The sequence below is a fragment of the Trachypithecus francoisi genome, unplaced genomic scaffold (genome assembly GCF_009764315.1).
Source record: "Trachypithecus francoisi isolate TF-2019V2 unplaced genomic scaffold, Tfra_2.0 Lachesis_group2, whole genome shotgun sequence".
Taxonomy (NCBI): Eukaryota; Metazoa; Chordata; class Mammalia; order Primates; family Cercopithecidae; genus Trachypithecus; species Trachypithecus francoisi.
Genome location: NW_022681465.1, coordinates 104,315,995 through 104,329,207, shown reverse-complemented (window position 1 = coordinate 104,329,207; position 13,213 = coordinate 104,315,995). Strand labels below are relative to the sequence as shown.

Sequence of the window (13,213 nt, the reverse complement as noted above, 5' to 3'; positions counted from 1 at the left end):
TCTCTGAATTCAGATTCATCGGAGCGGGGTGCAATAGGTATTCATTTAATTTCCAACTAGTATTTAATTAGCCTTTTTCTCCTCCCTCCAAATCTCTTTTTAAATAAAATTTTATCTTACCCCAAATGAACATTCCTACCTTGCAAAAGCCATTTATTTCTTTCATTTTCTTTTTTTTGTTTTGTTTTGTTTTGTTTTGTTTTTTTGAGACACTTGTGTTCTGTCGACCAGGCTGGAATGCAGTGACATAATCTTGGTTCACTACAACCTCCACCTCCCAGGCTCAAAGGATCCTCCCACCTCAGCCTTCAGAGTAGCTGGCACTACAGGTGTACGCCACCAAGCCTGGCTAATTTTTGTGATTTTTGTGTTTTTTGCCATGTTGCCCAGGCTGGTCTCAAACTCCTGGGCTCAATGGATCCACCCACCTCAGTCTCCCAAAGTGCTGGGATTGCTGGAGTGAGCCACCACACCTGGGGCAAAAGACAGTTCAAATACCTGAAGAAACAAAAGCTGGTTTGAGTTAGTACTAACCTCACCACTTCTGTTTTGTAAATATAATTATTGATATTGCAAGTCCCAAATGGTAACCCATCAAATATTTTAAATGCTGGTGGAAACAGAGCCACTGGGCTGTTTGCAGGGAAGCCTCTGGGGGGGATCTGCATGTGACTAAGCTGCAGAAGTGTCATTCTCTCCCCTGTCCCTCAGCTGGGAAGCTCAGGAGGGCAGAGGCACACCAAGGAGAGATGTGTGAAGGTCCCACCCATCCACCCCAGGGCCACGTCAAAACACAGTTCTGAAGTGAGTCGTGCGATGTCCCAAACATGTCATACTAAATGATCATTTTTAGAGGTTAAAAAAAGATGATTCCTAGGCTGGGGAAGGTGGCTCACACCTGCAATCCCAACACTTTGGGAGGCCGAGGTGGGTGGATCATGAGGTCAGGAGATTGAGACCATCCTGGCTAACACAGTGAAAACCTGTCTCTACTAAAAATACAAAAAATTAGCTGACTGTTGTGGCGGGTGCCTGTAATCCCAGCTACTTGGGAGGCTGAGGCAGGAGAATGGCGTGAACCCAGGAGGCAGAGCTTGTAGTGAGCCGAGATTGTGCCATTGCACTCCAGCCTGGGCGACAGAGCAAGACTCCGTCTCAAAAAAAAAAAAAAAAAAAAAAAGATTCCTTTGAAAACTCTACCTTAGAACCAGGTAGTAATTCTGTTTGACAACAACTTTTTCCTCATTTAACTTTAATAAACCATGAAATTAAAAGGAAAGAATTTGACCTTCCACATCCCAGGTCTATTCCATAACATTACATTTTAAACTATTCAAACTTGGAGGCCAGCAGCTTTCCTGGGTGCATGTTAATGCACGAAGCATTTCAAATGTGTGTTTTGTGGGGTTTTTTTTTTTTCGGTTGTTACAGTTCTGGAGTTATAATTTTAATAAAAAAAACAATGAAACCGTCTTGATTTTGAAATACGAGAACCAAAAATGAAACTTTGAATTAACCTGTTTAGGTTATTTTAAAAAAAAGAAAAAAGAAAAAAAACCATAGGCTATTTAATGGACACAGTAAGTCAACTGAACACATGGTATGAGTCCTGGTCTTACTCTACCATGCCTCTAATGCAAACACAGAGCAGTTTCTAACCCTTGAACACTTTCACAGGCACTACTTGGTACCAGAAAACCCAGCAGTGAGAAGAAGCCCTGGCTGGCACCACCGAGGATTTCCAAAGTGGGGTTTTCTCCTTTGGAAACTCATTGAGGGCCAAGATGAAGACCTTGGCATTGAGAAGAAGAACACATTAGAAGTGGACTTCACACTTTACCTCAATCAAACACACAAATATCATGGAGTCTATTCGACTATTTCTCATAAAACACTGAAACTTCATGTTAAGAATATCTTCCTGGTAAACGTTGGTGATTTAAACGCTCCAGTAAATGTATTATGTCGGTGCAAAAGTAATTGTGGTTTTTGACTAATCTAATAATTACAGGTATTTCAAGTTGCTACGTGGTTTCCTAGTACAACAACAATCCGAGACGGAAGGAGACTTCAAGGCGGGTTGAAGCTTGCCGATGTCTTGTACCTCAGCACTTGTCTTTCAACTTGTGATCTCTGTACCAGTGGAAAATAGTTCTTCAAATGATTGGCAACCCGCAATAATATCCGATTTTAACACAAGCCTTTCCAGTTACAGACAGCATTTCATCATCACTATGAATACATCCTAGAAGTATCAGTATTTTCTTTTGCATACTATAAAACATTGTTTCTATTCATTCAAATGGGGCTACTACTTTTCTTTGTTAAGCTATTAACATAAGATATTGGTGGCACAGGCAATGTTCTTCAGGATAACCTCTAGGTTCTTGTTTTACGATATTATTTTTCTAATTCCCAGTAGTGGGATAAGAAATCAATTCATTAGGTTGTAACTAGAGTTTTTTTAAAAAAATATAGAATCAAAAATATCAGAATATGTTGCACATGTCATTTTATAAGACTTCACTTAAATTTTAAGGGAGATAGGGGACGTTCATGGCGGCATGCATTTCTTACTGTGGATTGTAGTTTTTTAAAAAGGTTTGAAAAAATACAAGCTTTAGAATGAAACAAACACTTGTCTACTGCTTAATTTTTTGTTGTATAGTATTTTTAAATTAATGTTTTATTACTTATATTCCCTTTGTGGTTTCTCAAAACAGTTATTACATTTAAATAATATGGCTATATAGTATGCATGTTTTAGTTTCACCAAAATATTCTTTTAAACCCTAGAAAACTTAGGACTCAGGTCCCAGTCAGCCATGTCCTTATATTAACTCCAGTTTTTACTGTGTGCCCCCAAATTTCTTCTTCATTAGAAGTTTCCAGCCTCTAGGGCTATTATCCACTTATTAACAAATTAAGTACATTTCACTTTGAGTTTGTTATCAACTTGCTTCCTAACATGACATCCACTGAAGGGAAGGACCCACAGCCACCCTAGGGCTTTCCAGGGATTGCGACTTCTCTCCCTTCATTCCTACATTTTTCAGAGGAGAGGGAGGGCAAAGGAGATGAAGTCAGCTCGTGGAACCAGCTAGAAGGCTTTCTGTAGAATGGCTTCTCCTTCCTCTCCTGGCTTCCTCCCTTTCCCCCAAGCAGTGACATCTTCACAGAGGTTTCTAATTACCTTTACTCAGAACAGATATTTTTTCTAAATTATATTCTACGAGGAAAAATTATATCCGTAGCAGTGAAATGTTTAAACTTTCCAAGGCAAGACCATGATCAGAAAGTATAATTTAGATACTCTGCAAGTATCTGCATAAGCATTAATAAAACAGAGACCATTTGTGTCTTTTCCATGCTATATTCCTAGAGGTCTTCTTCTAAAGAACTTATTTATCTCTTGAGATGTGGGGGCTCACACACTTGACAGATTTTTTTTTTTTTTTCTTTAAGACAGAGTCTCACTCTGTCCTCCAGGCTGGAGTGCAGTGGTGTGATCTCTGCTCACTGAAATCTCTGCCTCCCGGGTTCAGGCAATTTGCCTGCCTCAGCCCCTCCTCTGAGTAGATGGGATTACAGATGCATGTCACCACGCCCAGCTAATTTTTGTATTTTCAGTAGAGAGGGAGTTTCGCCATGTTGGCCGCCTAGGCTGGTCTTGAACTCCTGACCTCAGGTGATCTACCTGCCTCAGCCTCCCAAAGTGCTGGGATTGCAGGCGTGAGCCACCATACCCGGCCACTTGACAGATCTTAAAGATCCACTAGAAAGGATTTATCACACATAGCTCAATTTATTTTTGCAAAACTGTACAGAACCTCGTCTGGACTGGCAGTCTCTTGTCCCAAGCAGACGTATGGACAGTTCAAATTAGCCTTCACTTCAAATTACAGTAGTGACTACCCAGCATCTATAAAACCATAATTCACAAAGCATAAATGTAAAACAAGTCTTTTATTATTTACACATCACACACAACCCTTGGTACCAATATGTGCTAACGTTTTACAACCTCAAATTGCATATTGTGCTGTATCTCAGTGATGGGCACCTACTGATTGCTGGTTCCTCTCCCTTTCTCTCCCCTCTATATTAACTCTTTTAGTTTCACCAAAATATTCTTTTAAACCCTAGAAAACTTAGGACTCAGGTCCCAGTCCTAAGTTTATATTTATATACATAGAGAATATTTATATTTATATTTATATTTATATACATAGAGAAATAGAGAAATATTTATATAAATATTTATCACATATGTGTGTGTATTTTACATTCACTTTGATTCATTTTATATGTGAAAATGAACATATAATCACATGGGTAGGATATGGGGAAAAAAATAAGCTACTCCCTAAGGAAAGTGTGATCAACAGGATAAAATGAAATTAGTGGAAATTGGCCTGTTCCCTAAAGAAAATAGACAATCAGATAGACAGATACAGATATACAGATACAGACACACACATGTGTGCACACACACTAATATATGCAATCATATCAGATGCAATGAAATATCATTTTAATGACTTTTATATACACAAGAAAATATAAGGTAACTGAAAGTAAAATAAAGATAAATTTTATGTTAAAATATAAAATATATATTATGTAAAATAAAACAAATATTCATGAGCCCACCCAACTTGAAACTTGGATACTGGCCATCTACCATGGAAACTCTGTAATGATTCATTCCATTCCCATTTCCCTATTTCCCCTCCCTAGACGTAACAACTATTTTGAATTCAGGAATTTTTTCCCCTTCATTTTTTTTTTTTCTTTTTTTCCTTTCTTTTTCTTCTTTTTGAGACAGGTCTTACTCTGTCACCCAGGTTGGGGGTTCAGTGGTGCCATCTTGGCTCACTGCAACTTCTGCCTCCCAGGTTCAAGCGATCTTCCCACCCCAACCTGCCAAGTATCAGGACCACATGTGTGTGCTGCCATGCCTCGCTAATTTTTGTATTTTTGGTAGAGATGGGGTTTTACCATGTTGCCCAGGCTGGTCTTGAGCTCCTGAGCTCAAGCATTCTGCCTGCCTTGGCCTCCCAAAGTGCTGGGATTACAGGCGTGAGCCACCACAACCAGTCTCTTGTTTTTCTTTATAGCTTATGCACATATGTAGGCCCTATAATAATATATTGTTTAATTTGCATTTTATAAAAATGAAATCTAACAAGTATTTTGGGGCTTTTTTTTGTTCCTTCATGCTTCTAAAGTCTATGTTATTATGCACGCAGATGTATTTGTAGTTAATTCACTTTCATTACTGTACAGTATTCCCTTGTATAACTATATATAATTTATTTATTCCACTTTTGGGTTATTTCCTGCTGGTATAAATACTCACATATAGGTCTCCTAGTACACAAGAGGAAAATGCGTATTTGACTTTACAAGATAATGTCAAATTATTTTCCCAAGTTATACAATTTTCTCTCCTATCATCTTTACACAGGAATTTCCATGTTACGCATTCTCACCAAAACATGGGATTGCTAGATTTTTAAATTTTTGCCAGTCATGTGAGTATAAACTGGCATCTCATCGTGGTTTTCCTTTATCATATTTTAATCAGTTTTCTTAAGTGTCTTACTTTCAAATCAATGAATATAGGAATCTAAAAGGGGACAACATTTTGATGGACAGATAAAAGTGGTAGAGACAATAAAAAGTTTAAAACTAGAATTTTTGAAGTTTACCTATAAGGTTCTTTGATTTTCTACAGTTTTCTTCTACAATATAGAATCTTACCTTCTTTTCTTTAGATGACTTTGTTGCTTTTCAAATCCATGCCAACCAAAAGAAAGATTCAAGTTGGAAGCACACGAACTCGATGGTGACATGAAGGACCGCTGGGCTTCAGTATGTGCTGTCCCTTCATCATTTTCACTAAGTGGGTACACACTGGGGCTGGTTTCTGTAGGAAGGGTGTGTTTGCTGTTCTGAGGCCCCAGAGTGCAACCTCTGGATTCAGGGCTGGTAGTTGCAGTGATTCCCTCTATATTAATATAGCTGATATCCAAATCGCCAACCTGGAAGTTGAAAGAAAAACATTCCCTGAGTAAAAGCAGGTAAGATTGGCCTAGCTAAGAATTAATAAAATTTTCCCAACTTAAAAAACTTCTGGCCAAGCGTGGTGGGAGGCTGAGGCTGGCAGATCACTTGAGGTCAGGAGTTCAAGACTAGCCTCGCCAACATGGTGAAACCCTGTCTCTACTAAAAACACAAAAATTAGCCAGGGTGTGGTGGTGGGCACCTGTAATCCCAGCTACTCAGAGACGGAAGCAGGAAAATGGTCTGAATGGGAGGCAGAGGTTGCAATGAGCAGATACTGCACCAGTGCACTCTAGCCTGGGTTACAGAGTGAGATTCTATCTCCAAAAAAAAAAGACCAAAAAGAAAAAAACCTTTTACCTTATTTATATTTTTTGTTTATTCTTGTTTTATGTAAACAGAATTACTGTATGTTTTTGTCCACATGGCAGCTATCCTATAATTCACAAAAAGGAAGACCAACTGAGTATTTTATAAAGTTGTTCCTTTATTACAAAACCAGAAGCTGATCATGCCTCTAACATTTTATGAACCACTGACTCAAAATGAGGGGGAAATGTTCTAAATACTTGAGGAAAAAACAAAAGACTATACAGCTTTATTCAAAAAGTAGCTCATAGGAATCTGGGTACCAAGGTAATAGTGGTCACACAAAGCTGAATCTCACAAAAAGCAACACCAAACAAAAAGAACAAACAAAGTTACATAAAGCACACGTATGTAGCATTATTAGAAGAAAGAAAATGCCCAATTTTCAAATTACCTGTAAATAATAAAATCAACAGCAAATCCAGCAGGCAAGCCCTCGTGCTCCTGCTATAAGACTCTGTGGAGGGTAAGGGGAGTCGGGAAAATCTGAATGGCAGAGAAAGGACGGAACTTCTGGAGGGCGTAAGACTTACTTAAAAATCCTCCCCAGAAAGAGAAAGCCCAACCCACATGCATGAAAGAGTCCTAGCTGATCAAAGCACTTGCTATAAGAAAGGCGTACTTTTAAGTACTGATGATTTGAGGTGGCGGTCATCAAAAGGCATCATGTCTGGGGTGAGGACAGTAAAAAGGAAGAGAGTAACACCATTTGGAGATACAGCAGTGAAGAGAAAAAAGAAGCAAAAGGGGGAAATGCTAGAATCCTAAATCATCGAGCATCATCATAATTTATTAAAGCAAAAACTGTTAATGAATGCTTAATTAATGGGTGAAAGTCTAATGAGCAACAGGATATTTACAAGGGCTTAAAATATCTCCTGACATGATACTTAATAGTTTTTTAAAAAACAATAGTTTTACTATAAAAGGAACTTGGCAGATGAAAGATATTAATAAAATCACCAGTAATGGGACAGACTGATGTCCTATGCCTCCTGATACAATGCACTGAGAAGCATCCATCACCACTTTCATAGTATTCCTGCTAAACATGCCTAACCTGAATCCTATTATGAGGAAATATAATATAAACCAAAACTGAAAGACACTCTAGCAAAAAACAAGAACAAAAATACCGGTCTGTATTCTTTTAAAATATCAGCATCATAAAACACAAAGACTAAAGAACTGTCCCAGATTAAAGGAGACTACAGAGACACAACAACTATATGCAACACATGTAATGGAATTTTCTTCTGCAACAGAGGGCATTATTGGGACAACTCGCTAAAACTGAATAAGGTCTGGAGATAGCTAATAGTATTGTATCAATCATAACTTTATGATTTTGGTAACTGTACTGTGCTTATGTAAGAAACTATCCATGTTTTTAGGAAAATACACCATGAAAGATTAAGGGGTAAAGGGGAACCATATTTTTCATTTATTCTCAAATGGTTAAGGAATCTTTATAGAGATAATTTAACTATTTGCATGCACACATAACCACCCACTCAGGGAATGACAAAGTAAAATGTAGTAAAATATTACCACTTGAGGAATTTGAGTAGAGTGTATACAGGGATTCTCTGTACTGAAATTATGAAACAAATGTTTTTTTCAAAGTAGTTTATATGACAGAAATTTTCAAAGTAACTTTCATCATGTGAATTTTCTCAACAGGAAGGTGATAACCTTGAAAATTAATAGGAAACATTAATATAAGCTAGTAATGTTTTTAGGTTTCCCTGCCAGGTTGAGGAAGATAAAGAAAATTAGATAAGATTATTTTCAGATATTGCCGGAAAGCATTTTAAATATGCAGAATTTGAACTCCTTACATTGTCCTTACTATTCAAATAGATGCAGGGGCAATAAAAAAAAGTACTACGCTAATATAATGGACTTTGTGATTTTGTTGCAGATTTAGTTTTATTTCTCCGTTTTCAATACACAACTTGGCAATCTGCTGTATCCATTTGTTGAATTAACTTGTTTGAGTTCTCTCTATTTATTTTTATTTTTTTATTTTATTTTTTTTTTTTTTTTGAGACGGAGTCTCACTCTGTCGCCCGGGCTGGAGTTCAGTGGCCGGATCTCAGCTCACTGCAAGCTCCGCCTCCCGGGTTTACGCCATTCTCCTGTCTCAGCCTCCCGAGTAGCTGGGACTACAGGCGCCCGCCACCTCGCCTGGCTAGTTTTTTGTATTTTTTTTAGTAGAGACGGGGTTTCACCGTGTTAGCCAGGATGGTCTCGATCTCCTGACCTCGTGATCCGCGCATCTCGGCCTCCCAAAGTGCTGGGATTACAGGCTTGAGCCACCGCGCCCGGCCTGAGTTCTCTCTAAATGCATACTTCACTTTTTCTTTTTGGCTTCACATCATTAAAGCAATACTTCTTTCACCCAGAATATTCCAAAATAAAAATTATGTCTTGGCCGGGTATAGTGGCTCATGTCTGTAATCCCAGTACTTGGGAGGCCAAGGTGGGCAGATCATTTGAGGCCAAGATTTCAAGACCAGCCCGGCCAACAAGGCAAAACTCTCTCTTCTAAAAATACCAAAATTAGCCAGGTGTTGTGGCACACACCTGTAACCCCAGCTACTCTGGAGGCTAAGGCACAAGAATTGCTTGAGCCTGGGTGGTGGAGGTTGCAGTGAGCCAAGATGGCACCACTGCACTCCCGCCTGGATGACAGAGCAAGACTCTGTCTCAAAAACACAAAAGAGAAGGAAGGAAGGAAGGAAGGAAGGAAGGAAGGAAGGAAGAAGGAAGGAAGGAAGGAAGGAAGGACGGACGGAAGGAAGGAAGCAAGGAAGGGAAAGAAGAAAGGAAGGAAGGAAATTACATCCTAACCCTTTTATTTACCAAATCTTTGGTTTGATAAGTTTTGCATTTTTAATGTATCTGAGAACATATAAAAGCATAATATATATATAGTTTTTCCCACATAATATTGAGTAATTTACAATTTTCGTTACTTGAGGTAAATGGAAATACTATAGTTATAGTACTCACTAAGGCTCAGAACAAAAATAGATAAGGTCTCAAGAAGTATTTTATTTAAACAGCTGAGAAAATATAGCAACAGAATAAATCTGTTAAAATCAAAACGTGACAAAAAATATATGCACTGAAAACTATAAAACACCAATGAAAGAAATTGAAGCAACACAAATAAATGGAAAGATATCCTATGTTCACAAACTGGAAGAATTCATATGAAAGATATCCTATATTCGTGGATTGGAAGAATTCATGTTGTCAAAATATCTATACTACCCAAAGTGAACTACAGATTCTATGCAATCTCTATCAAAATTACAATGGCAATTTTTCACAGAAATAGAAAAAAATTCCTAAAATTTGTATGGAATCCCAAAAGACCCAGAATAGCGCAAGCAATCTTTAGCAGGAAGAACAAAGTCAGAAGCATCACACTGCCTAACTTAAAATTATATTACAGAGATATGGTAATCAAAACATTATGGTACTGACATAAAAACAGACACATGAGCACATGAAACAGAATAGAAAGTCTAGAAATAAACCCACACATAAATACAGTCAATTAATCTTCAACAAATGTGCTAAAAATACACAATGGAGAAAGGATAGATCCTTCAATAAATGATACTAGGAAAACTGGATAGCTACATGCAAAAATATTAAACTGAATCCCTATCTTACAATATACACAAATATCAACTCAAAATGCAATAAAGACTTTAACATAAAACATGAGGCCATAAAACTCCTAGGAGAAAGCATAGAGGAAAAACTCCTTGACATGGGTCTTGGCAATCATTTTTTGGATGTGACACTAAAAGCACAAGCAAGAAAAGCAAAATAAATAAGTGTGACTACATCAAACCAAAAAATCTCTGCACAGCAAAGGAAACAACAAAATAAAACAGCAACTTATGCAATTGGAGAAGATATTTACAAACCATGCATCTGATATGGAGTTAATACCCAAAATATGTAAGGAACTCACACAACTCAATAGCAAAAAAACAAAACAAACAAACAAAAAAAACCCCACAAATAACCAGATTTAAAAATAAAGTACCTGAATAGACATTTTTCCAAAAAATAACACACACAAATGGCCAATAGGTATATGTAAAAGTGCTCAACATCACTAATCATAAGGAAAATCAACAAAACTACAATGAGATATCACCTCATACCTGTTAGAATGGCTAGTACCAAAAGGACAAAAAAAGAAAAAAAGCTGGCAAGGATGTGGAGAAAGGGGAATTCTTATACACCGTTGGGAATGTAAATTAGCACAGCCACAGTGGAAAACAGTATGAAAGTTCCTAAAAAAAATTAGAATACAACTACCATATGATCCAGCAATTCCACCTCTGGGTATATATCCAAAGGAAACAGAATCACTATCCCAAAGAGATGTCTGCACTGCCATGTTCACTGCAGCACTATTCACAGTAGCCAAGAGATAGAATCAACCTAAGTGTCCATCAACAGATAAATAAAGAAAATGTGGCACATGTGTGATTTTCTGAAAATATAGGGATAAAAACAGTGTTTTTTCTATTCTCTCACTCAATAATCAACACAGAACTCTTCTGTGACTAAATATATGGGGTTTTCCCCTGACATGTAGCAAGGAAGCAATCCGCCACTGAATTTCCTCTAATTCAGTTCAATTCAATTCTGGCACTATCAACCTGGAGATGGAGTCAGGTCCCACAGGGCTCGGTCCCACAAGACTCCCCCACCACTTCCAATGACAAACCACAAGCCCCAGATTGTTTTATCAACCAGCTATAAAATGGGGTTCCCACAGCCCCTCCTCAGGTTCAATCAGTTTGCTAGAGCAACTCACAGAACTCAGAGAAACACTTACATTTCCTGGTTTATTATAGTGAATACTACAAAAGATATAGAGAACAGCCAGAGGGAAGAGATGCTTAGGGCAAGGAACTCCAGAAGGGGCACAGAGCTTCCAGGCCCTCTGCAAGTGCACCACCCTCCAGGAACCCCCATGTATTCAGCTATCCAGAATCTCTTGAACCCAGTCCTTTTGGGTTTTTATGGAAGCTTAATTATGCATGCATGATTGGTTAAATTATTAGTCATTAGTGATCAAGTTAACCTTCAGCCCCTCCTCCCTCTATGGATGCTGGTGGGTGGAGCTGAAAATCCCAATCCCGTAACCCTGCCTTGGCCTCTCCTGTGACCATCCCACATCCTGAAGCTACCTAGGGGCTGCCAGCCACCAGTCATCTCATTAGCATACAAAAGACATCACTTTGGAAATTCGAAGGATAAATACAGTAATTCCTCACTTAAGTATGGAGATATGTTCTGAGAAACACATCCTTAGGTTATCTTGTTATTGTGCGACCATCATAGAGTGTACTAACACAAACCTGGTAGTATAGCCTTCTACACACCTAGGCTATGGTAATAGCCTATTTCTCCTAAGTTACAAATCTATACAGTATGTTACTGTACTGAATACTGTAGACAACTGGGACACAATGGTAAGTACTTGTATATCTAAATATAGAAAAGTAATACAGTAAAAATATGGTATTATAATCTTATGGGATCACCTTTGCATATGCACTCTGCCATTGTGACAGATTCCATACACTTGCACACACAAACACACATGCACACACACACACACACAGAGGAATATTATTCAACCCCAGAAAAGAAAAAAAATCCGGCCATTTGTGACAACATGGATGAATCTGGAAGACATTATGCTAAGTAAAATAAGCCAAACACAGAAAAACAAATACTGCATGATCTGACTTATATGTGGAATGTAAAAAAGTCAAACTCATAAAAACAGTGAGTAGAAGGGTGGTTATTAGGGGTTGGAAGGTTGGGAAAATGGTGAAGTATTGGTAAAATGGGTACAAACTTTCAGTTACACAATGAATAAGTTCTTGAGACCTAATGTACAACATGGTGACTATAGTTAATAATGCACTTTGTACTTGAACTTTGCTGTAGATCTTAAGTATTCTCACTACAAAAATAAATAAGTATACGAGATGACATATGTGCTTAATTAGCTTGACTGTGGTCATTATTTCAAAATATGTACATGTATCAAAACATTACATTGTACACTTTAAATATATATAATTTCTATTTGTTCATTATACCTTAATAAAGCTGGAAAAGAATAAATAAATACCAGAACATGGCTAGATCACACCAAGTCCAATTACCTTGTGTTATGGTTTGGCTCTCTATCCCCATCCAAATCTCACTTTGACTTATAATAATTCCCATGTGTCAAGGGCGGGACCAGGTGGAGATAATTGAATCATGGGGGTGGTTTTTCCCCATGCTGTTCTCATGACAGTGAGTTGTCATGAGATTTGATGGTTTTATCAGGGGCTTCCCTCTTCACTCAGCACTCATTTTCTCTCCTGCTGCCCTGTGAAGAGATGCCTTCTGCCATTATTGTAAGTTTCCTGAGGCCTCCTCAGTCATGCAGAAGTATGAGTCAATTAAACCTCTTTTCTTTATAAATCATCCAGTCTCAGGTATTTCATCATAGCAGTGTGGGAAGGGACTAACACACCCTGTATCTTGAAAATGTCCTCAGAACTCCCACTGTGTCCTACACTCCATGCCCCATTCTAGATTTTTATAACTAGGACTGACATTCAGTTAGTTTATACCAAAACAATGATACCAGTTATTTACAGCTGAAATCCATACTAATTAATTGGTTTCTCTGTCATTATGACAACCATCCCAATCTGTGCTGCATTTG

General features: G+C 38.0%; 1 protein-coding gene across 4 annotated transcripts in view; it reads right to left on the bottom strand.

Annotated features, from left to right (window-relative positions):
* The window catches only part of ARHGEF28 (Rho guanine nucleotide exchange factor 28), a 333,170-nt gene that overhangs the window by 92,749 nt on the left and 227,208 nt on the right, over positions 1 to 13,213 (bottom strand). For all 4 annotated transcript variants that reach the window (XM_033179864.1, XM_033179861.1, XM_033179862.1 and 1 more), the window contains one exon: positions 5,767 to 6,047. In XM_033179864.1, the coding sequence (XP_033035755.1) occupies positions 5,767 to 6,047 (281 nt within the window). The remainder of the gene's footprint in view (positions 1 to 5,766; positions 6,048 to 13,213) is intronic.